At 49.4% G+C, this 21,301-nt stretch overlaps 1 protein-coding gene across 1 annotated transcript in view; it reads left to right on the top strand.

Moving 5' to 3' along the window:
* Window positions 1-16,462: 16,462 nt before the first annotated feature.
* PTGFRN (prostaglandin F2 receptor inhibitor) overlaps window positions 16,463-21,301 on the top strand; it is a 51,674-nt gene continuing 46,835 nt past the window's right edge. Inside the window, exon 1 of the mRNA XM_080649310.1 lies at window positions 16,463-16,593. Within this exon, the coding sequence (XP_080505436.1) occupies window positions 16,545-16,593 (49 nt within the window). The 5' untranslated portion in view covers window positions 16,463-16,544. The remainder of the gene's footprint in view (window positions 16,594-21,301) is intronic.

The raw sequence follows: 21,301 nt of genomic DNA, 5'->3' as shown, positions 1-21,301 counted from the left end.
TATGCTCATGGCAGCATTATTTACAACTAGAGGCCTGGTGCACGAAATTCATGCACGGATGTGTGTGTGTGTGTGTGTGTGTGTGTGTGTGTGTGTGTGTCCCTCAGCCCAGCCTGCACCCTCTCCAATCTGGGACCCCTCGAGGGATGTCCGACTGCCCATTTAGGCCCGATCCCAGTAGAATCGGGCCTAAACGGGCAGTCAGACATTCCTCTCACAATGCAGGACAGTTGGCTCCCAACTGCTTGCCTGCCTGCCTTCCTTATAGCCCCTAACCGCTCTGCTTGCCAGCCTGATCACCCCCTAACCACTCCCCTGCCAGCCTGATTGATGCCTAACTGCTCCCCTGCCAGCCCGATTGCCTCTAACTACCATCCCCTGCAGGCCTGGTCACCCCTAACTGCCCTTCCCTGCAGGCCCGGTTGCCCCCAACTGCCCTCCCCTGCTGGCCTGATCACCCACAACTGCCCTGCCTTGCAGGCCTGGTCCCTCCCAACTGCCCTCCCCTGCTGTCCATCTTGTGGCAGCCATCTTGTGTCCACATGGGGGCAGCCATCTTGTGTGTCGGAGTGACAATTTGCATATTACTCTTTTATTAGATAAGATAGAGGCCTGGTACACGGGTGGGGGCCGGCTGGTTTGCCCTGAAGGGTGTCCTGGATCAGGGTGGGGGTTCCCTTGAGGCGTGGGATGGCCTGGGCAAGGGACCTGTGGTGGTTTGTAGGCCAGCCACGCCCCCTGGCGACCCAAGCATAGGCCAGGGCCAGCTGGAAGCAGGTATCTGGGATTTATTTATCTTCTATAATTGAAACTTTGTAGCCTTGAGTGGAGGCCAGGGCCGGCCAGGAAGCTTGGCTTCCTCCATCGCCGGGGGCAACCCAAGCCTCCTGCTCGCTCCAGCTCCATGGCGGTCACCATCTTAGTTGGGTTAATTTGCATAGTCACCCTGATTGGCTGGTGGGCATAGCGGAGTGATGGTCAATTTGCATGTTTCTCTTTTATTAGTGTAGATAGCCAAGATTTGGAAGCAGCCCAAGTATCCATCAGTAGATGAGTGAATAAAAAAAGCTGTGGTACAGCCGAAACCGGTTTGGCTCAGTGGATAGAGCGTCAGCCTGCGGACTGAAGGGTCCCAGGTTCGATTCCGGTCACGGGCACGTACCTTGGTTGCGGGCACATCCCCAGTAAGAGGTGTGCAGGAGGCAGCTGATTGATGTTTCTCTCTCATCGATGTTTCTAACTCTCTATCCCTCTCCCTTCCTCTCTGTAAAATATCAATAAAATATATTTAAAAAAAAAAAAAAAAAAAAAGCTGTGGTACATTTACACATGGAATACTACTTGGTTATAAAAAAAGAAGGAAATAACCTGGCCAGCAGGCTCAGTGGTTGAGAGTTGGCCTATGAACCAGGAGATCACAGCTTGATTCCAGGTCAGGAAACATCCCTGGGTTGCAGGCTCTGTTTCCACTGTGGGGCATGCAGGAAGCAACCAATCAATGATTCTCTCTCACCTACTGATGTTTCTATCTCTCTCTCCCTATCCCTTCCTCTCTGAAATCAATAAAAACATATTTTTTTAAAAAAGGAAATATTACCCTTTGTGACAGCATTGATGGACATAGAGTGCATTATGCTAAGTGAAATAAGCCAGTCAGAGAAAGACAAGTACCATATGATTGATTTCACTCATATGTGGAATCTAAAGAAGAAAATGGACTAACAAAATGGAAACAGGCACACAGATAAAGAACAAGGGAGGGGGATGTGGGGCAGGGTGAAAAAAAGTGAAGGGATTAAGCAAAGAAACTCATACACACAGACAACAGAATTGTGATTACCAGAGGGAAAGGAGGGTGAGAGGAAGTAGAAGAGTGTATCAGGGGATAAATGGTGATGGATGGAAATTTGTCCTGGGGTGGTGAACACACAATACAATATACAGATGACATATTGTAGAATTATACACCTGAAACCTGTATAATTTTATTAACCAGTGTCACCCCAATAAATTCAATTAAAAAAGCAACAACAGCCCTAACCGGTTTGGCTCAGTGGATAGAGCGTCGGCCTGCGGACTGGAGGGTCCCAGGTTCGATTCTGGTCGAGGGCATGTGCCTGGATTGCGGGCACATCCCCAGTGGGAGGTGTGCCGGAGGCAGCTGATCGATGTTTCTCTCTCATCAATGTTTCTAACTCTCTATCCCTCTCCTTTCCTCTCTGTAAAAAATCAATAAAATATATTTAAAAAAAAAAAAAAGCAACAACAACTCAAAAATGAGCAAAATACAGTTTACCCTTGAACAACACGGGTTTGAATTGTATGGATTCACCTATGAGAAGTTTTTTTTTTCCAATAAATATAGTAAATGTGTTTTAAGTTCCTTACGATTTTCTTAACATTTTCTTTTCTCTATTGTAAGAACATGGTATCCTATATAATAAAAGCCTAATATGCAAATTGTCCCCTTGGGCGGTCATTTGATTGAGATTTTGACCGGGAGACGGGGAGTTTGGCCGCTCACTATGACATGCGCTGACCACCAGGGGGCAGCAGTGGGATACTGTTGGCCCTGATGGGCCCCAATGAGAGCAGGATGACGGTGGGATGGTGGAGCAGGTGAAAGGGCGGCACCAGGCCAAGGAGGGTGTGAGTGGGGGTCTGATCACCCCACCGATCGCCCCACAGATGGTGACCGGGGGTAGGGGGCGAGGGGGCAGGGCTGCCACCCGGTTCCCAGGTGCTAGGGGAGCTGGGCTGGGGGCCCAGCCCTAATCGATCACCCTGCAGGCGGGATGGTGGAGCAGGAGAGGGGGCGGTGCCAGGCCAAGGTGGGGTGCCAGGCAGGGCTGCGGAGCTGGGGATGTGAGCTGGGGCTGCGAGGCTGGGGGCGCAAGCTGAGGCCCAATCTCCGCAGGCCACCCCGAGGGACCCCACCTGTGCACAAATTCGTGCATCGGGCCTCTAGTATAATATTATCATATACAAAATAGGTGTTAACTGATTGTTTATGTAATCAGCAAGGTTTCCAGTCAACAGTAGGCTATTATTCAAAAGTTAATTGTGGATTTTTTTTTTTTACCCTCACCTGAGGATATTTTTCCATTTATTTTTAGAATGAGTGGAAGGGAGGTAGGGAGACAGGAAGGGAGGGAGAGAGAGGGGCAGAGGGGAGAGAGAGGTAGTTTTGACAGTGTCTTATAAATTTAAACATAAACCCAACATATGATCCAATAATACATCTTTGAGGAATTTTCCCAAGAGAAATAAAAAACATACATCCACACAAACACTTTCTTGCAAATGTTCACAGTACCTTTATTCATAATAGACAAAAAATGGAACAAACCTAAATGTGCATCACCTGGGGAATGGATAAATTGTGTTATATCTCTATAATGGAATACCGATCAACAATGAAAAGGAATGAACTGCTGAGATATACAGCCGTGTGGATGAATCTCAAAGCACTGTACTGTGTGAAAGAAGACAAACATATAAAACGATATCTGTGTGAATCAATTTATATGAAACTTTAGAAAAGGTCAAAACTATAGTGGTAGAAAGTGCAGATCAGCGGTTGCCAGGGACTGGGTGTGGAGGGAGGGGATTGACTACAAAAGAGCATGGGAGCCGAAACCGGTTTGGCTCAGTGGATAGAGCGTCGGCCTGCGGACTGGAAGGTCCCAGGTTCGATTCCGGTCAAGGGCATGTACCTTGGTTGCGGGCACATCCCCAGTGGGGGGTGTGCAGGAGGCAGCTGATCGATGTTTCTCTCTCATCGATGTTTCTGACTCTCTATCCCTCTCCCTTCCTCTCTGTAAAAAATCAATAAAATATATTTAAAAAAAAAAAAAAAAAAGAGCATGGGAGCCCTAGCTGATTTGGCTCAGTATATAGAGTGTAGGCCTATGAGCTCAAGGGTCCCGGGTTCGATTCCGGTCAAGGGCACATGCCTGGGTTGTGAGTGGGGGGCGTGCAGGAGGCAGCCAATCAATGATTCCCTCTCATCATTGGTGTTTCTGTCTCTCTCTTCCTCTCCCTTCCTCTCTGAAATCAATTAAAATATATATATTTTTAAAAAGAGCATGGGAAACTTTTTGGTGAAATAGAAATATTCTTTATCATGATTGTGGTGGTTATATGACTATCACATTTGTAGAAACTAGCCCGGCCAGTGTGGCTCAGTGGTTGAGCATCGACCCATGAACCAGGAGGTTCGATTTCCCATCAGAGCACATGCCCAGGTTGTGAGCTTGATCCCCAGTGTAGGGCATGCAGGATTCTCAAATTATTGATGTTTCTCTCTCCCTCTCCTGTCCTCTCTAAAATCAATAAAAACATATTTTAAAAAGATTTATAAAAACTAATCTGTTACTTAACTTGGTGAATTTTATATGTAAATGATACCTCAGGAAAGCTTAAAGACAATCACTTAAAAAAAGAAAAAAAAACAGTAATCATAGGAAAGCTGGAATGGCTACATATATTTTTTTCTAAATATATTTTTATTGATTTCATAGAGGAAGGGAGGGGGGAGAGAGATAGAAACATCAATGATGAGAGAGAATCATTGGCTGCCACCTACATGCCCTATACTGAGGATGGAGCCTGCAACCCAGGCATGTGCCCTGGTCAGGAATCGAACCGTGACCTCCCGGTTCATAGGTTGACTCTCAACCACTGAGCCACGCCAGGCAGGCTGGATGTGCTATATTAATATAGTACCAGTAAAAAGAAGACCTTTCCAAGAACATCTCCCAGACTTCCTCTCACATCTCACTGGCCAGAATTCTTTCATGTGCTCACACTTAAACCAATCACTGACAGGGGAATGAAGCTTATGAGGATTCTAGTGTACACCCTGAGAGAGCTCACCCTACACAGCAGTCAGGTATTACTCATGGGAACTGAGGATGGAGCCAGCACCCACCCACCCACCTGCCCGCCCGCCCGCTCCCCCCCACCCCCCCGCCCGGAGGCAAATGGCTCAACAGAAATGGGTGGATTCCTCAGCAAAGTGAGGTTCTATTGTGAGGACAGCTATAGCAGCTGGAAAAGTAAGGCCCCACATTTCAGTGACTTAACCACCCTTAAAGCTTATTTCTCCCTAGCACATGGGAGGCAGTTTCCCTCCACGGAGAGATTTAGGGACTACTGCTTCTTCCTCATCTTGTGGCTCTGTCATCTTAGGCACCTGCTTCCAACTAGCAGGCAGGGGACGAGAGTCTGAAGAAGCCACACAACTGCTTTTTAACCTGCTCCCCTCAAAATTATACATGGAATGCCTGCTTGCACTCACTGGCAAGACCTCGTCATGGAGCCACATCTAGATGGAGAGGGAGCTGGAAATACAGTCCCCACAGGAGAGCTGATTCCCAGCGATTATTCCACCCTGTGGAGTGGGACACATTTTGATAGGCAGCTGGTTGTCTGCCACGTGGAGGTGGGGACACTCACTGTTAAGTGACAAATGAACCGCTTCTACCCCAGAAATTCGTTCTTTACCCTTAGTCAAGTATTCCCAAACAATGTTTTGCCATCAATGTTATTCTTGTCCCCATTGTAAAAACATGGACATTAGATAGTATGTGCCAGGTCAGAGAGCTTTTGTAAGTGACAGTGCCCGAATGTTCATCTACCCCGAGTGACGTTAATACGAGTTCCTTAACCTTTATTCTAAGTAGCCTGAAGAAAAATGCCACTACTTCTTTCTTCATCATTTGACTTTCGGAGCTTCTGGCGCAGGTGAGAGTCAGAAGGAAAATGTCTGAAAATGGGCCACCCAGATGAGGAGCAGATGTCGGCCTTACATTCACCCCATTCTCCTTCGTCACAGTATCACGGACCATGGAAACCCTACACCCGCCCTCTTTTCTAGAGTAGTGTTGACCCACGTCTGGGCAAACAAGAAAAGTTCAGTATGACTATGTCTGTTCAAATAAATCCTCTCTCTCTCATTTTGTAGGAATGATTAATTCCAATGACTTAGGTGACACGCTCCCCCCAAAATAAATTGTTTCACTGGGTGTGTTTTTTTTTATTACCATGCATTGAAGAGTGCCAAACTTTTCTTTTTCTTGGTTTCATCATAATCTTTGACCATCCCTGGCATTCTGTATAGCACTCATGTGCCCAAGATTGCAGCGGAAGGATAGGAAGGGCTCAGAGCACAAGGGGAGGATTTTTCCAATTTATTAAGATAATAGTACCATCCACACTTCATTTTTTATTAAACACAAAAACGAACTGCCACTGGCCGATGAACAGGTTGGAGAAGAGGATGCTAGATAAGTTCATTCTCATTCAAGAGCCTTCCTACATTGAAAATGTGTTTATAGGGGCTGAATTTCTTCTCCTAGAAGAGAGAGTCTCATTCAAGCCATTCACCTTTTTAATCAGAGCTCAGGAACTTTCCAAGTTAATTTTTCAAAGCAATTTTCTGCTGGAAACCCAGCACAGAGGTGGTCAAACCCTCCACTGGAAGTGCTAATAATTCACATTATAACTCAGTTGGCTCCCTGGTCTGCACTTTGCATACTTTGTGAAATAATTTTAATATTCCCATAATCACTTTAATATACTGTGTAATCTTGGACAAGTTACTTAGGCTTTCTGGGCCTCCAATGCCTCATCTGTAAAATGAAGGGGTTGGACTAGGTAAGTGGTTTTAAATTCCTTTTTTTCCCCAAATACAATTTTACATGGCATTTCACTAGCTATGAGACAGGAAACTACACCCACTTGTACAGACCTGTTTGTCAAGTGTCATGCTGGATGCTGGGATACAGAGTGGAGTGGACTACAGCCTCTACTACATTCTTGTGGGTATACAGTCACATAAACATTGGACAGCTATGTAACTATAAGACACATGCATTGAATGCAGAGCTAGAGGTACGCCAGGGCATTTGGAGGGCACCAGCCTGAGGATGTCTCGGAAGAGTGACGAGTAGCTGTAGCAGACACCCTCTCTTCATGTGTTTCCAGGAAGCCTTGGTGGACAGTCCCATGTAGGCGGCTGGTGGCCCGCCTCAAGCACACCCACCTGCCTGCGTCAGGACTCTAGACTAGGACAGGTGCACCCCTTGCTGGCTGATCTCAACTGAGCAGCAGAATCAGAGTAAGTGCTTGAGCCTCCCCTCTGTCCCCTGGGGGACGGGATTGAGGCACCTTCTATACCATTACCCCCTTGGGAACACATGCTTTATCGACTTGCTCCTGTTTCCTGACTGTTCCCTCTGCTCCCTCACCACGGCTCTCTGAGATCATGTCCCACATCCAAGTCAGTGTGTTGTTGGGTTTGCTTTCAAGACAAGCTAACCCAAAGGAGTGGCCACCTGAAGAAGTGTGGAAGGCATGTCGGAGGGAGGGGGCAGTGGTAAATGCTCAAAAGTGAGAAAATGGAGAGCCTAGGGAACACTAGGCGGTTCAGCACCAGCTGGACCATCGCACGCGAGTGGTCCACTACATAGCTTCCGGTGTACATTATCATCCACCTGGCCAGGATGCCCTCGGACCATGGCCACCTTCCCCCGTGGTGTGCTCAGAGAAAGCAAGCTGATTCTACTACTATTATTTGCTAATTGGTGCAGACAGACGAACAGGGCCCTGGGGTTGGGTGAGGAGAGGCCACTGCCTGCTGCTCTTGGAAACAATGTCCTTTCTCAGAAGCTCCTGTGACTGACGGGTCACGGTGCCCTCTCTCATCGCACCGGGGCCTGGAGTTCAAGGGCAGCTGACACAGCCCGATCACATGCCAGCCTTTCCCTGGAAGCAGAATTCATTGTGATTATTACCTCATTGTATTTAATCTGCAAATGAGGAGTTAGCATTGAAAATGTCTCTTGAAGGGCAGGAGATATGGACTAGAATTCTACAGTAGGGCGGATAGGAAACTGGCTCCTACATTGTACAACCGCATGAACGTAATGAAAGAAATGGAGATGAAAAGAGTAAAATGAGCGAAAGCGAAATGAATAGCACGGCGGTGAGGTAAGGAGAAGCTGGAGGTGACATCCCTGCTTTAAGTCCTATTCCTTTGCTAGAGGGGGCGCCGCAGAGTTGACTCTCTAATCACCATCATTTAAAAGAAAGATCTTGGCAGTTATAATATTCCCGGAGTCCACAGGTAAAGAGAAACCAGTCGCTAAGGAAAACTGCAGCTATTCATTTGCAGTGCGGAGACCAGAGTAACCTTCCTGAGTCCAGAGGCTGCTGCAGGATGCAACGAAGCGGTTACAAACCTCCCAGGAAACGCGGTGACAGAGTGTGCCGAGGGATTTATTTCTCAGGACATCCCTTCATAGAGATGCATGGCATCAGGGCAGATAGCAAGCTTACGGATGGTCTACTGAATTCATAATTCAGGGGTAGCTCTCAGGGTATCTAGAAGAATGTACAGACTGCATTTACTTCCGGGGATCTTCCACAAATATTGCTTCTCTTAGCTGAGCTTTTAAACGTGTTGAGGAGCAGGACATGTGAGCTCATCCCCTGGATGGTATGGGTCCCATGCGGCTGGTTAAGCACAAAACCACTGCTCTATACGTCCAGTCCACCAGCCCACCTGGGGCAGATGCGACATCCTCCTCTTGTGAACACGCCACACCTGGACAGGCCGGAGCGGCTCAGAAGGGGGCCTCCTGTGGTTTCAGGGCAGGGAGGCCAAGATTCTTTCAGAAAGTCACTTTGCACTCGTCCTAACCCAGAGGCAAATGGGTGTGACCAAGACCCCACAAGTTTTATGTCACAAAGCATGGATACGACCATTTCAGTCCAGAAAAGAAGTACTAAAGCCGGCATGACAAACCTGCTTCCGCCAAGAGGGAAGGAAAGCCATTCCGTCAAGTACAGCAGCCCCCCCCGCCCCTCCCCCATATCCGCAGGGACACGGCCCAAGACTTCCCTCCCCCACCGTGGATGCCCGAGAACGCGGAGAGTACCGAACCCTAGATATACTATGTTTTTTCCTATACATACATACCTATGAGAAAGTTTCATTTATAAATTAGGCACAGTAAGGCATTAACAACAATAACTAGTAAAAGGGAACAATTAAGACAATATACTGTGGTGCAAGTTATGTGAATGTGGTCTCTCAAAATACGTTATTGAACTGGACTCACCCTTCTTGCGATGCTGTGGGATGGCACAATGTTGATGTGATGAGACGAGGGAGGCGAATGACGTGGGCATCGTGAGGGAGCCTTAGACTGTTCACTGTGAAAGTTACTCCAACGCAAGCACCTCCCACGTCGCTCCCTCATCTGATCACCAAGACGGCTAACGCGTAACTAACGCGAGACTGCGTGTCTGCAGTGTGAAGACGCCCCACGTCTCGCAGGATGGAGCGGACATCGCGAGATTTCGTCCTGGTACTCAGAAGGGCGCACAATTTACATTTTATGAATTGTTTCTTGTTTTAAAATATATTTTGATTGATCTCAGAAGACGAAGGGAGAGGGAGAGAGACATAGAAACATAAACGATGAGAGAGAATCATGGATCGGCTGCCTCCTGCACGCCCCACTCTGGGGATCGAGCCCACAACCCGGGCATGTGCCCTGACCAGGAATGGAACCTGGACCTCCTGGTTCATAGGTTGATATTCAATCACTGAGCCATGCCGGTTGGGCTATGAATTGTTCCTTTCTGGAATTTTCCATTAATATGTTCGGGCTGTGGTTGATTGTGGGTAATTGAGCTCTTGGAATGTAAAACCCTGGATAAGGCCCGTGAAATGCCACTCCCTGGCACCTTGCAAGTTTGACAAAGTTTCACAATGTATCCCTCTGCTAAATGACTTGCCGAGGGGGGTTATGAGCTATGAAGTGGATAAAAAAGGAGAAATGTCTACCAAAAATGGTGGCTCGGTTGTAGAATAATTAATCTATGAGCTGTCTCCAGTAGAGAGTAGGTAGGTAGCAGGGTAACAATCCTAGATTTTCAGAATAATTCCCTGGCCATGGGAGCTTGCTCTGTTCTCTAACACTGCAAGCAACACATGCAGCCCAACCTGAGCCGGGTGGGAATTCAAGAAAAGGGAGGAGCAGCAGAGACAGAGTTAGCTGGACTTGAGATAAATCACACCATCTTGAGGTTGGAAAGGTCGTCCTTCAGGTCAGCTTGTCTAGGGCCCATCTAATGCAGAATTCCCCTATGGCTGCTTATAACTGTAGGTATTTCATCTCTGGCTGAATCCCCTTTAGACAGGAGATACCACCATCAATGAGCTACCTCTGGTCATGACAAACTAGGCCAATTCTGTCTCCTGGCAATTTTTACCCAGTGACTCAAAACAACACCCAGAAGCAAGTCCATTCATCCTTTGAAATGCAAAAATTCAAAATATTCTGAAGATAACTACTCAGAGTTCCCTTGTTATCTTCTTCAAATCTTCCAGAAGAACCAATTTCCACACAAGGTACCTCCTCTCTGAGTAATCAGATAGATTTAGCAATGAAAAATATGGGATGCCCAGTTGAAGTTGAGTTTCAGATAAACAAAGAAGCCTTTGTTAGTATAAGTATGCTCCATGTAATATTGGGGACATACTTATGCTAACAAAAGATTCCTTGTTTATCTGAAACTCAAATGTAACGGGGCATCCTGTATTTTAGCTAGCAATGCTCCTCTGACTGCGTTTTAGTTAGCAAATGTTTTTAAAACGTAGTGCCTGGCCCGCCCGCCCGTGTGGCTAAGTTGGTTGAGTGTTGTCCCAGGAACCAAGAGGTCGCTGATTCAATTCCCAGTCAGCGTACATGCCGGGATCGTGGACTCCATCCCCAGTAGGGGGTGTGCAAGAGGCCACCAGTCCATGTTTCTATCTCTCTCCCTCTCTCTAAAAAATCAAGTAAAACATATTTAAAATGCAGTGCCTAGAACTTAATATTCCACTTGAACCCAGAGGACAATGCTCCTCCCTTCCTCCCCACTCCCCACCCATGAAAGTGCCTTCCTGGAGGGCATAGAGCCCTCTCCCCCAGCTCAGTGTCAAGGCACAAGGTCAGTCCAGGTGGGGCACCTCTGGGTACCACCAAGGTTGGTCTTAGGTAGAGTCTCTTCCAACATCTCGAAGCCCCCTCTAGCTATTTTCTAACTTGCTGTGGCAACTCTTCTTTTTCATAATTGGCTCTGCAGTCTCTATTCATTATAGGTTATTTTGAGCCCAGTTTGATAGCATATTTGAAAGTACTACACACACAATGGCTTGCCCTCTCCTCTCTCCTTACCTCCCTTTGAATTTCCTTCCCTCTTCTGGCATCGATCCTTGGAATTCCTTTGCAGCATTCTAGCTCTTTTGCCACATTAAACTAGAATATATAAGCGCCTCCCCGGCAAGGGCCAGGTACACTGTTACTATCATGATAGTAACACCTCACTTTTGCAGGGAGCTCTTATTGCCATAGCCTTGTCCTGTTCCACTTGCTTCCTTTCTCCTCTCACTCTTCCACACCAGTGTCCCTGCAGGAGTAAACGCTGGAGGTGGGTGCTCAGGGACACTTCTGTCCTGGCGAAAAGTGGAACCAAGGACAGTTGTCGTCATCTCAGAACACTTTCTCCCCTCTTTGCCCGTGTCAGCCTTTTAAGGCCAGAGGTCACGGAGGGCAGCCCAAGCGTAACCCGTTGCAAACAAATGAGACCCCCTTGCTGTTTCGGAAGCTTGTCAGATGAGCATTCCACAACTTCCCCCAAGGCCTCCCCAGCATTGAATGACTCTCACTCAGCGGGAAATGAAGGCTTCCTCTCCCCACCCCTCCCTTTTTAACTCTTAATTCCATTCTCGAATTCAATGATTAAATTTTAAAATTTCTGAATAGCAATCCCCTGTTTAACTTCAATAGGGGAAATAGACTCCTGGAAACCAAACAAGAACTGTTTTAATGGAAATAAGTGGCGGAATGAAATATTGCTACGGAACACACTCCTTCCCCCGCCACTCTGCTGCATAGGGTCAGGGTCATCTGGAGATTGTGTGTGTGTGGGGGGGGGGTGGGGGGGGCGAGAGGAGTGGGGGAAGTGGTAAAGGCGGGAATGGAGATGGGGGGGAAGAGCTATGGAGGTGGCATAGCTAACATGCCAAGTCTGGGTGAATCCTAGCAGCAAATTCATTCAGTGGGACCTTTAACATTTCCATTCTCAACTTTAAATAATAAGGCGATTTTACTGATTTCAGCAGAAAAACCCATTAGGAGTGTGGGGGTGAAGACCCTTATGAGCTTTTCAGTGGCAATGCCTACAGACACACGCGTGTAATCAAGAGACAATAAGGGCTGGCCGCTGTGACCAGAGCCCCTGAGGGTCCCTGTGATGTGGCTAAGGAAACCCATGGCGGACTCACCTCCTTGGGGATGGGTGTGTGTCAAAATTGCTGAGGAGTGAGCTTTCCTGCCCGTCGACTAAGCAGAGAACAACTGACTGGGGCAAACGCCTTACCTGTATAGGAGGTTACTCATTCTGGCATATGAGTATCTTTCACCATAAACGCATCATCAGATTCCAGAGGCATGAATGAACAAATGGTGCTGGTCTGCTGCAGGTGCTACACTTCTTCACTGAGAAACCTATTTTGTCCTTTGATACCCAGGGCTATCCAAGGGTGTGGTGGTTATGACCAACTGTCTGGAGTTACTCATTTATGCTCATTTTCTGCTACAAAAATGGCTATCTTGGGCTGACTGTCATGACACAGGTGACTGCCCACCGCCAACAGGCTATCCACGTTAGTCCTCATTCTGCTTGCCCTGCCTGAACAGTCTCCTTTATTCTTTCTATTTCAACTATTAACCACTCTTATTTCCAGGACCATAAGATGCACCATTAATTTAATAACAGCTAGCAGTGGGAAGGGGAGGGGAGAATCCCTATCATATTAAATAGACAACATCTATTGTCAACTCATCCCTACACCTCACAGCTAAAGACCTATGATCCTTCAGGACTTGTGTCAGTCATCTCCTCTGAGAAGCTCTTTTCTTGTTTGTTTGTTTGTTAATCCTCACCTGAGGATATTTTTTTCTACTGATTTTTAGAGAGAAACATCAATGTGAGAGAGACACATCAATCAGTTGCCTTCCTGCATGTGCCCCGACCAGGGCCGGGGATTGAACCTGCAACCCAGGTACTACATGCCAGGACCTGGAATCAAATCCGAAACCCTTCGGTGTGTGGGCTGACACTCTAACCACTGAGCAACACTGGCCAGGGCTCTGAGAAGCTCTTTTGCCACCTTTCCTAGGACTGACCATTCTCTGGTATCACAACTGCACCTTGCACATGCTGTCATACCGAGTATTCCCAGGGCCTAGTCCAGGGCTTGGCATGAATTCACTCTATAGATATTGACTGAAGACCTACCGTGTGCCAGGCACACTCCCAGACTTGCACTTGTTTGTTAAACAAGAGTTTTTAACAAACGCGGACTCTGCAGTGACATGGGAGATACAAAATAAGGATGTGGCCGTCTATTTGGCTGTTCCATGATTAGGTAGGGATGGGAGCAGTAGGTATGTTATGCTGCCTCAGTCAGCTCAGGCTGCTATAACAAATACCACTGACTGGGTGGCTTAGGCAAAAACATTTCGTTCGCACAGTTCTGGAGGCTGGGAAGTACAAGATCAAGGTGCCCAAAGATTCTGTTCCTGGTGAACAGAATTTTAATCTTCTTCCATGCTGTGTCCTTACCTGGCGGCAGGGGAGAGATCATCTCTCTGATGTCTTCTTATAAGGACATTAGTCCCATTCCTGCGGGCTCCATCCTCAGGACCTAATTATCGCCCCCTCCCCCACCCAAGGCAGGATAGTAAGAAGCTAGGAAAATTCCTTGGCAAGTGGAATGGGGAAACTGAGACAGATAGCTGAACAAACTGGCCGAGCAATTTACAGCCAGATACAGAAGGTCCGCAGGGTGGAAAGCCCGGGTGCCCAGCAACAGGCAAAACGGGCACTGGACCTCACTCCCAGGATGGCCTTTACTCCCCTGGCATTTCTCTGGTCATGCAGTTTAGACACCCCCCAACCTTTCATATCACTGGTCATGCAGTTTAGACCCCCTGACCTTTCAAATCACTGGTCATGCAGTTTAGACACCCCCCAACCTTTCATATCACTGGTCATGCAGTTTAGACCCCCTGACCTTTCAAATCACTGGTCATGCAGTTTAGACCCCCCCAACCTTTCATATCACTGGTCATGCAGTTTAGACCCCCTGACCTTTCATATCACTGGTCATGCAGTTTAGACCCCCTGACCTTTCAAATCACTGGTCATGCAGTTTAGACACCCCCCCCCCCCCCCCCCCATGCACACACCTTTTCCTCCCTAGAGATAACGTCTAGGCCTCAGCTCCAGGCCCAGAAAAGCAGCAAAGCCAGGCAGGTGATGACAGGATCCTCTGCAATGACTAATCAGTGGAGGCCAAAACCCTGAAAGGACACACCTGGAAAAGCTGATGAATATTCTATTGAGATCCTCCACTAAGACCTCCCCTTTAAAACACTCGAAAAGGAAGAACCCAATGCGTGTTCCCTTTCCTGGAAGCATGCCTGTATCTTTCCCTCCCAGCCTTCTTCCCCCACAGGCGTGCATCTCTAAGGGACCCCAGGAGACTTGCAACCAGGGGAGCAAAGGGCAGCAGCAGCTCGTCCTGGTCTGAACCCCTGAATCTGCCTCCAAGGCCCCCTTTTCTCGGACTCTTCAGTGAGCTGGCAGCAGCTCTGCCTCGGTTCACTTCTCTCCCACAGATTCTAGGCAGCCACGCCTGGTCTCTTTCCTGTTGCTTCTCCTGTCCCAAGCCCTTTGTTTCACTGCCCCCAGCTTTAATAAACGTCCTCTCAAAATCACCTGGACTCAGGTTGCGAAATCTTTCCTGCACTAAGGGAAGAACCCACACACAACAGGCCAGCCAGAGGCAGACCTGCGCAGGGCCCTGTCCTGTCCCCTTTCCTGTAACATTCCCAGAGATATTCTAGAGGATTCTATGGGATGGGAAGTGGGAAAAGAAAGGCAGGATGAGTGAACAGCGTAAAGAAAGGCTTGGTGGCAAGAATGAATTAAAAATTTTTAAACTTATGATAGAACATAGATAACTTATAATTTATCATTTTAACCATTTTTAGGTGTGCAGTCTGGTGGCGTTACGTACATTCACATTGCTGTGAATTTTTAATTGTTGAATTTGTAAGGGTCTCTTTCAGAAGGGTTCATACCTGGCTGATCACACATTTGTTAGTGGAAATAATGATGCATCAGAGTAAAAGCAGTGTTCCTCTCCCCAATTTGGGCAGTTTTCCCCACTAACATATGTGATTTGTTTTACATATATTAATGAGGCTGTGGTTTTGGGGGACAGGGGGCACCAGGGCTGCTTCCAGTATGTTTGAATCATCTTTGTGAAGTTTTAAACAATGGACACTAATCCCCCCCATACTGGGCCTTTTGTATTCAAATCAAAAGCACAAAACCCTATTGTGTGTGTGTGTGTGTGGGGGGGAAGAGTCTTTATTGGCAACCAGTCCCCCCTACTTAAAGCACGAAATGTAGTCTCATGAGTACATTCCCTCCAAGTACCGTAGCTATTAATCACGTGGGTGTTTTCTTTTTTGTTTTTGTTTTGTAATAGGTGTGTTTGTGGCAAGTGTTCTAATCAGTGCTATGGGCACCCAGAAAGCGAAGAGAGTGGGCTAGGGAAGGCGAGGCCCACCCAGCCACAGGGCAGGAGCAGAGGCTTGAGATCTGGGGTCCGGCCTTGCCACTTCGCTGCGAATCCCTGGGCAAGTCACCTGAACATGTAAGGCCTGGGTCCCACGAAGAGGTCGGATCCATGGCCTTTCAAGTCCTCTCATCTCCGTCGTCCTCCCTGAATAATTTTTAGCAGGGGCCTATCTGCTCATTGGTGGGGTACTCAGCTTGGGCCCGGCGGTGAACGTGCGTGCAGTTAGCCGAAGGGACAGCAGACAAGCGTGGGTGACTCCACGGTGGCGGGACGCAGGGCGTCCTGGAAAGGAGCTCAAATGATGGGATTTCCAGACCAGACTTTGCACCGCCAACTTTTAAAGGTCGGAGGAAAGTTTGTCGTGGGCGGGGGCCCGAGAGGAGGGCTGGGTGGGCTCCGCCGCCGCCTCCCCTTTAAGCTGGCGGCCCGCGCTCCCTCCGTTACCTGGCGCGGGGAGGGGCTTGGGAAAGTTTGTGTTTGTTGCTGGCAAAGCGCCCGATGGGAGGCGCGGGCGGGCGGCGGGTGGGCGCTGCGGTTCTTCCCTTTTGCTTTCGGGAAGCGGCCGGGGCAGCAGGCTTGGCGCGGCGGGGCGGCTAGGCGCCCGGATCCCGGTGCCCGCGGGCCGCAGGAGGGCGGAGGAAGGTGGGCGGGGGGCGGGCGCGAGGGGCGCACGCACGCCCGGCGCTGGGAGTGCGCGGCTGGCGCGGAGAGCGGAGCAGGCGCGCGGCCCAGGCGGAGGAGCGCTGACTCTGGAGCAGCCGGAGCTGGAGGAGGAGGAGAGGCGGCGGGGAAGGAGGCGGCGGCGGAGAGACGCTCGCGCCGGGCGAGCATGGGGCGCCCGGCGCCCAGGCCGCTGCTGCTGGCGCTCCTGTGGCTGGGTGAGTGCGCGCGGGTCTCGGCGGGGCGCGGGGGGACCTGCGGGCTCCAGGGCGGGGGTTGGGGGACTCATGGGGCGCGGCTGTGGCGCGCGGCCTGGGGCGCCGAGGGTGCCGGGGCCGCTCTCGGGAGACCCGACGGGATACGCGGGCGGCGCTGCCCGGCGGGGAACCGCGCGGGGCCCCCAGAGCCAGGCGCGAATCCGCCCCGGCCACGCGCGGGATGTCAATCCCCGCTCTGCTAGGCCGAGCCTCGCCCCCCACACGTGCGCGGGGAGTGGCCCGTGACCGGCTGCCCCAGGCCCTCCCTACCTGTTGGCCGCTGGGAGCCCGACTCACCTTGAACTCCCGGGCCGGAAGGTGCTTGCGGTCCCTGGCTGGGATCCCCAGCTCTGGAGCGGAAATATGCGCCTTTGATCTGCCCCGCCATCTCCGAGACCGGCTCTCCCGCTCCTCACATGCAAACCCAGGTTGAGTTGCCTTTCTGGGGAAGCGGGAGATCCTACCAACTTCCTTCTACGAAGGTCACAGGGTGGTCCAAGGCGCTGCCATGAAAATGGGTGTGCGAGCCCTTCCGTCCTGTTCTCTGTGGGTAGAGCGTCTGCCTCAGGCTTTTCTTTTATTTCTTCTGGAAGCTGCCTACCTCCATATTTACACACAAAGACCTAGGAGCCGTGGCTTCGCCAACTTTTCCTACCTGTTACTTTTGCTCCCTTCACTGTCTCCTGCCTTCCACCCTCCCCGAACCTTGGCACCTCTTGATAATTTGGCCTGGCACCCTCACCCCACCCAAGGAATTTGGGGTGTTTTTTTTTTTTCCTCTCTCCGTTTTCCTTTTATTCTATGCACACAGACACCATCTTCACGAAGGTACGTCTGGTTATCTGAAATGGTTACGTTGCCATAACCATGTGGTTATCCACCACAAAGGTACATCTGTTTATTAAGTGCTCACCATGGTACCGAGGGCTGACCCTTAAATGCCGGGATATTTTTGGATCCTTTGGGTCTGTGTCAGCCAGAACAGAATGAATCCCGAGACCTGACCACGGGTTTCCTTCCAAGCCCCTTGAGAAGGCAAGGCGGTCAGAATCTTGCAGAGCGCTGGCGTGTGGTGTCTGTCCCAGCCGGGCCCCAGCTGTGCGCTGGGTAAATGACTGCTCTGCACTTATTGTCGGAGGGTCCCAGTGGAGGCCTTGCACAGCCACTCCCGTCCTGCTGGCCTCAGGGCTCACATGCCCCACCCGTGATTCCCGCTCTTGTTGGGGGGGGGGGGGGCAGCCTTTCTAGCTGCTATGTTTTCTTCCTTCACCTCCTAGGGGTCTTCTGGAACTCACTCCCCAAGAAGCTGACCCAGCCCCTTCGCATTGGCTGCCACTGTGTACAGAAAGCTTCCAGATCGCTCACTTATTTTGTGTCATGTCTTCTATGGTCTGGGATCCCAGTGCCTTTATTCTTTCGCTTTCACTCTGGGACCCGTGTAAGGTGTATGTGTGTGGTACACTGCTGGTGGCCAATGGTTGCACAGATTGTGCACTGCACAACTCCAGGAGTTGCGTGCACTTTATAGTCTGTGTGAGAATGACTCCCCCTAGAGTTGTACAGGTCACACCACAACCTGTATACCAGTGAAGGTGTTGGGGTCTGGTAGAAGTTTGAAAAAATGCCCTTGAGTAACTCTGAAAGGAAGTCAGGCCAAAGAGAGACTAAAAGTGGGGGAAGCACAGCTTGGGGCAGTGTTGGTTGTATACCAGTGTCTCCTGCCCTGACTGGGCATCTCTCATTAACTACACACAGGGGATGTGGTGTCACCAGCCAGTGCCTTCTCTCCTGACAGTTCCCGAACTTGAACCTGATAACTCTGCCCCCACACTCTCCCTCGGTTGGCTTCCATCTGACCTCCCTGTTGTACCACTCGAGCAAAATATCCTGATGCCTGAAACTTAATATGTTGATAAGCAAGATCATCTTTCCTCTTGTATTGCAACCCGGGAATAACCTTGCGGTCACTTTCTTTGACCTCCACGTTCTCACTGACCCTCAGTTCTGTGGCTTTGCCCACATCGAGGGCTCCAGCTCCGTCCTGAACTCCCTGTTTGTACAGCTACTCTCGTAGGTCCTGATGCTTCTCCACACCATTGGCGTGGCTGGCTTTTCCCTCCAGCTTCCCTTCTCAGTTCATTATTTTCTTAAAGGATGAGTTTTGGGAGGGCCCATCCTTTGCATGTAGGTTCTTTCTGACTTTCTTACAAGGATTTGCTTCCCCTTGTGTCCTCTGCCCTCTGGTCTTCTCTCTGATTCGGACACTTCATTCTAAGGAACCTGTTTGCTATCCTTTACAATAGTGGTCTGTTTGTGAACCTTCTGGCTCTATCATTTCCCTTGGCCTTGGAATGCCCCTCCTGCTTCTCTACTCTGGCCTGTGTTTTTCCTTTTCTTCCTAAAACTCAACTTCTTCTGTGAAGCTTCCCTAACGGACTAACCATCACATCAGCATCCACTCAGCTTCATGGAGCAAGTTTTCACTCGTGGTGCCTGTGTCTGACCCACCCTGTTTATCCATTCAATACAGCATTTCTCAAATGTCCATTAGAGTCCATAAGTGTCCGGACAGATGCCTCACTGAGTGACCCGTGGGGATGGGTGGACAGGTAATAAAACAGCTAGCTACAGGACAGAATGAAATACCTGCATAGAAACCACGTGCTGGTCCGAAGCAAGGAAGAGGACGATTCCTTTGACGTGGGATTGGAGTTGATTTTGCTAAAGAGGTGGTATTGGAGCTGAGCCTTGAGGACTATAAGAATTTTGAAAGAAAGGATGGAAGAGCATTCTAGGCTCTGGGGAAAGGCACCATTTGTGGACGAGGGAAGTTGCGTGGCTCTTCAGAGATGGCATGGAAGGAAGGTACGTGTAATGAGGTGGGAGGAGGGATATAATGGGAGAGCAAGCTGGAAAGCTGGGGTTGGGGTGGATGCTGAGGGCTTCTTGTGCTGTGCTGAGAAGTCTTGACCAAATGCCGGGACTGTTGGCCCTGTGCGTGCTGCCATCTTCCCGCTTATTTAGCTCACTGTACGCAGTTCTCTGTTCATGGCCGCAATCCCCACTCTGATTATACCCCCTGTGGGCAGGCACCATGCTGGTCTTGTTCTCTGTTGTATCCCTGTTACTAATAGGGTGCCTGGCACATAGTGGGTATTTGATATACCTTGGCTCTGGATACATGTATATATCCCTTTATCTGTGGGTAATGAGTAGCCATTGAAAGTTCACGGGACATGGCAGTCTGATTGAGGAGGGTTAGTCTTCTCTAGTATGCAGCATGAATTAGAGAAGGGAAGGTATGGAGATTGTGGAGGGAGGTTAAAAATTTTTAATTTGTGTCTTTAAAAAAATAATTGCAAATCCACGGAGTAGTTTTTAAATGACAAAAGCATTGCATCTACATTTTAAAACTCACATAACCTAGAAGGGCATTAATTAGGCAGGCCACGCTGCTCTCACAGATAGACTCAAAGCACAGAGCCTCAGACAATAGAAGGGTCTTTCTTGGCAGGCCCCGAGGGGATGTTTCAGATGAAAAGGTTGGGTGGGACTCCTCCTCCACACAGCCATTCTGGCTACCAGGCTGATGGCAGTTCATGGTCTTCAACCGTAGTTTCTTTTTTCTTTCTTATTTTTTTAAAAAAATATTTTTTATTGATTTCAGAGAGGAAGGGAGAGGGATAGAGAGAAACATCAATGATGAGAGAGAATCATTGATTGGCTGCCTCCTGCATGCCCCCTACTGGGGGGATCGAGCCTGCAACCTGGGCATGTGCCCTTGGCCGGAATCGAACCTGGAATCCTTTAGTCCACAGGCTGGCGCTCTATCCACTGAGCCAAATCAGCTAGGGCCGTGGTCGGCAAACTCATTAGTCAACAGAGCCAAATATCAACAGTACAACGATTGAAATTTCTTTTGAGAGCCAAATTTTTTAAACTTCTTCAAATGCCACTTCTTCAAAATAGACTCGCCCAGGCCGTGGCATTTTGTGGAAGAGCCACACTCAAGGGGCCAAAGAGCCGCATGTTGCTCGCGAGCTGCAGTTTGCCGACCACGGAGCTAGGGCAACCGGTAGTTTCTAAGGTCCCTTTGGTTGTCATCACCGTCTTTCCAGCCCCATAAAGGGGAAAAGGGCATGGAGGAGTCCATGGAGGCCTCACGGCCAAGCTTGGAAGTGGCACCCATCATTTCTGCACACATTCCGTTCCTTTGAATTCAGTAGCTGCAAGGGAAGCTGACACATGCAGAGTCGCCTGGCAGCCGTGTGCCAGCTACTATGGAAGACGACAAGCACAGATTTGGGAGGACAGCGAGCAGTCTCTGTGTCAGTTATAAAGGATATAAGGTTAAAAAAAAAAGCGCCCACCCTCCCACTGCCCAGGCATAGCACTCCTGTGTAAGGTACCTGGGTCCGTGTACTGAATGTTCTGCTTGTTCTCTCTCAGAGCTTCTCCACAGGGCTCTGCACCTATACAGGCACAGAGTGACAATAGCAGCTACTGACATAGTGCATGCAGACAAGCATCAGGCTCTTACATGTATTTTCTTATTTAATCCTCGGTACTTGGAGGAAAAGGTACCGTTATTTTCCTCCATATTCCAAGTGAGGAGACTGGCGCCCAGAGAAGTGAAGGCACTTGTCCGGAGTCCTCCCGGGACTCCATG

This window comes from Plecotus auritus (assembly GCF_963455305.1).
Source record: "Plecotus auritus genome assembly, chromosome: 12".
NCBI lineage: Eukaryota > Metazoa > Chordata > Mammalia > Chiroptera > Vespertilionidae > Plecotus > Plecotus auritus.
Note: the sequence above shows the minus strand (reverse complement) of the source record. Positions and strands in the feature narration are given on the sequence as shown.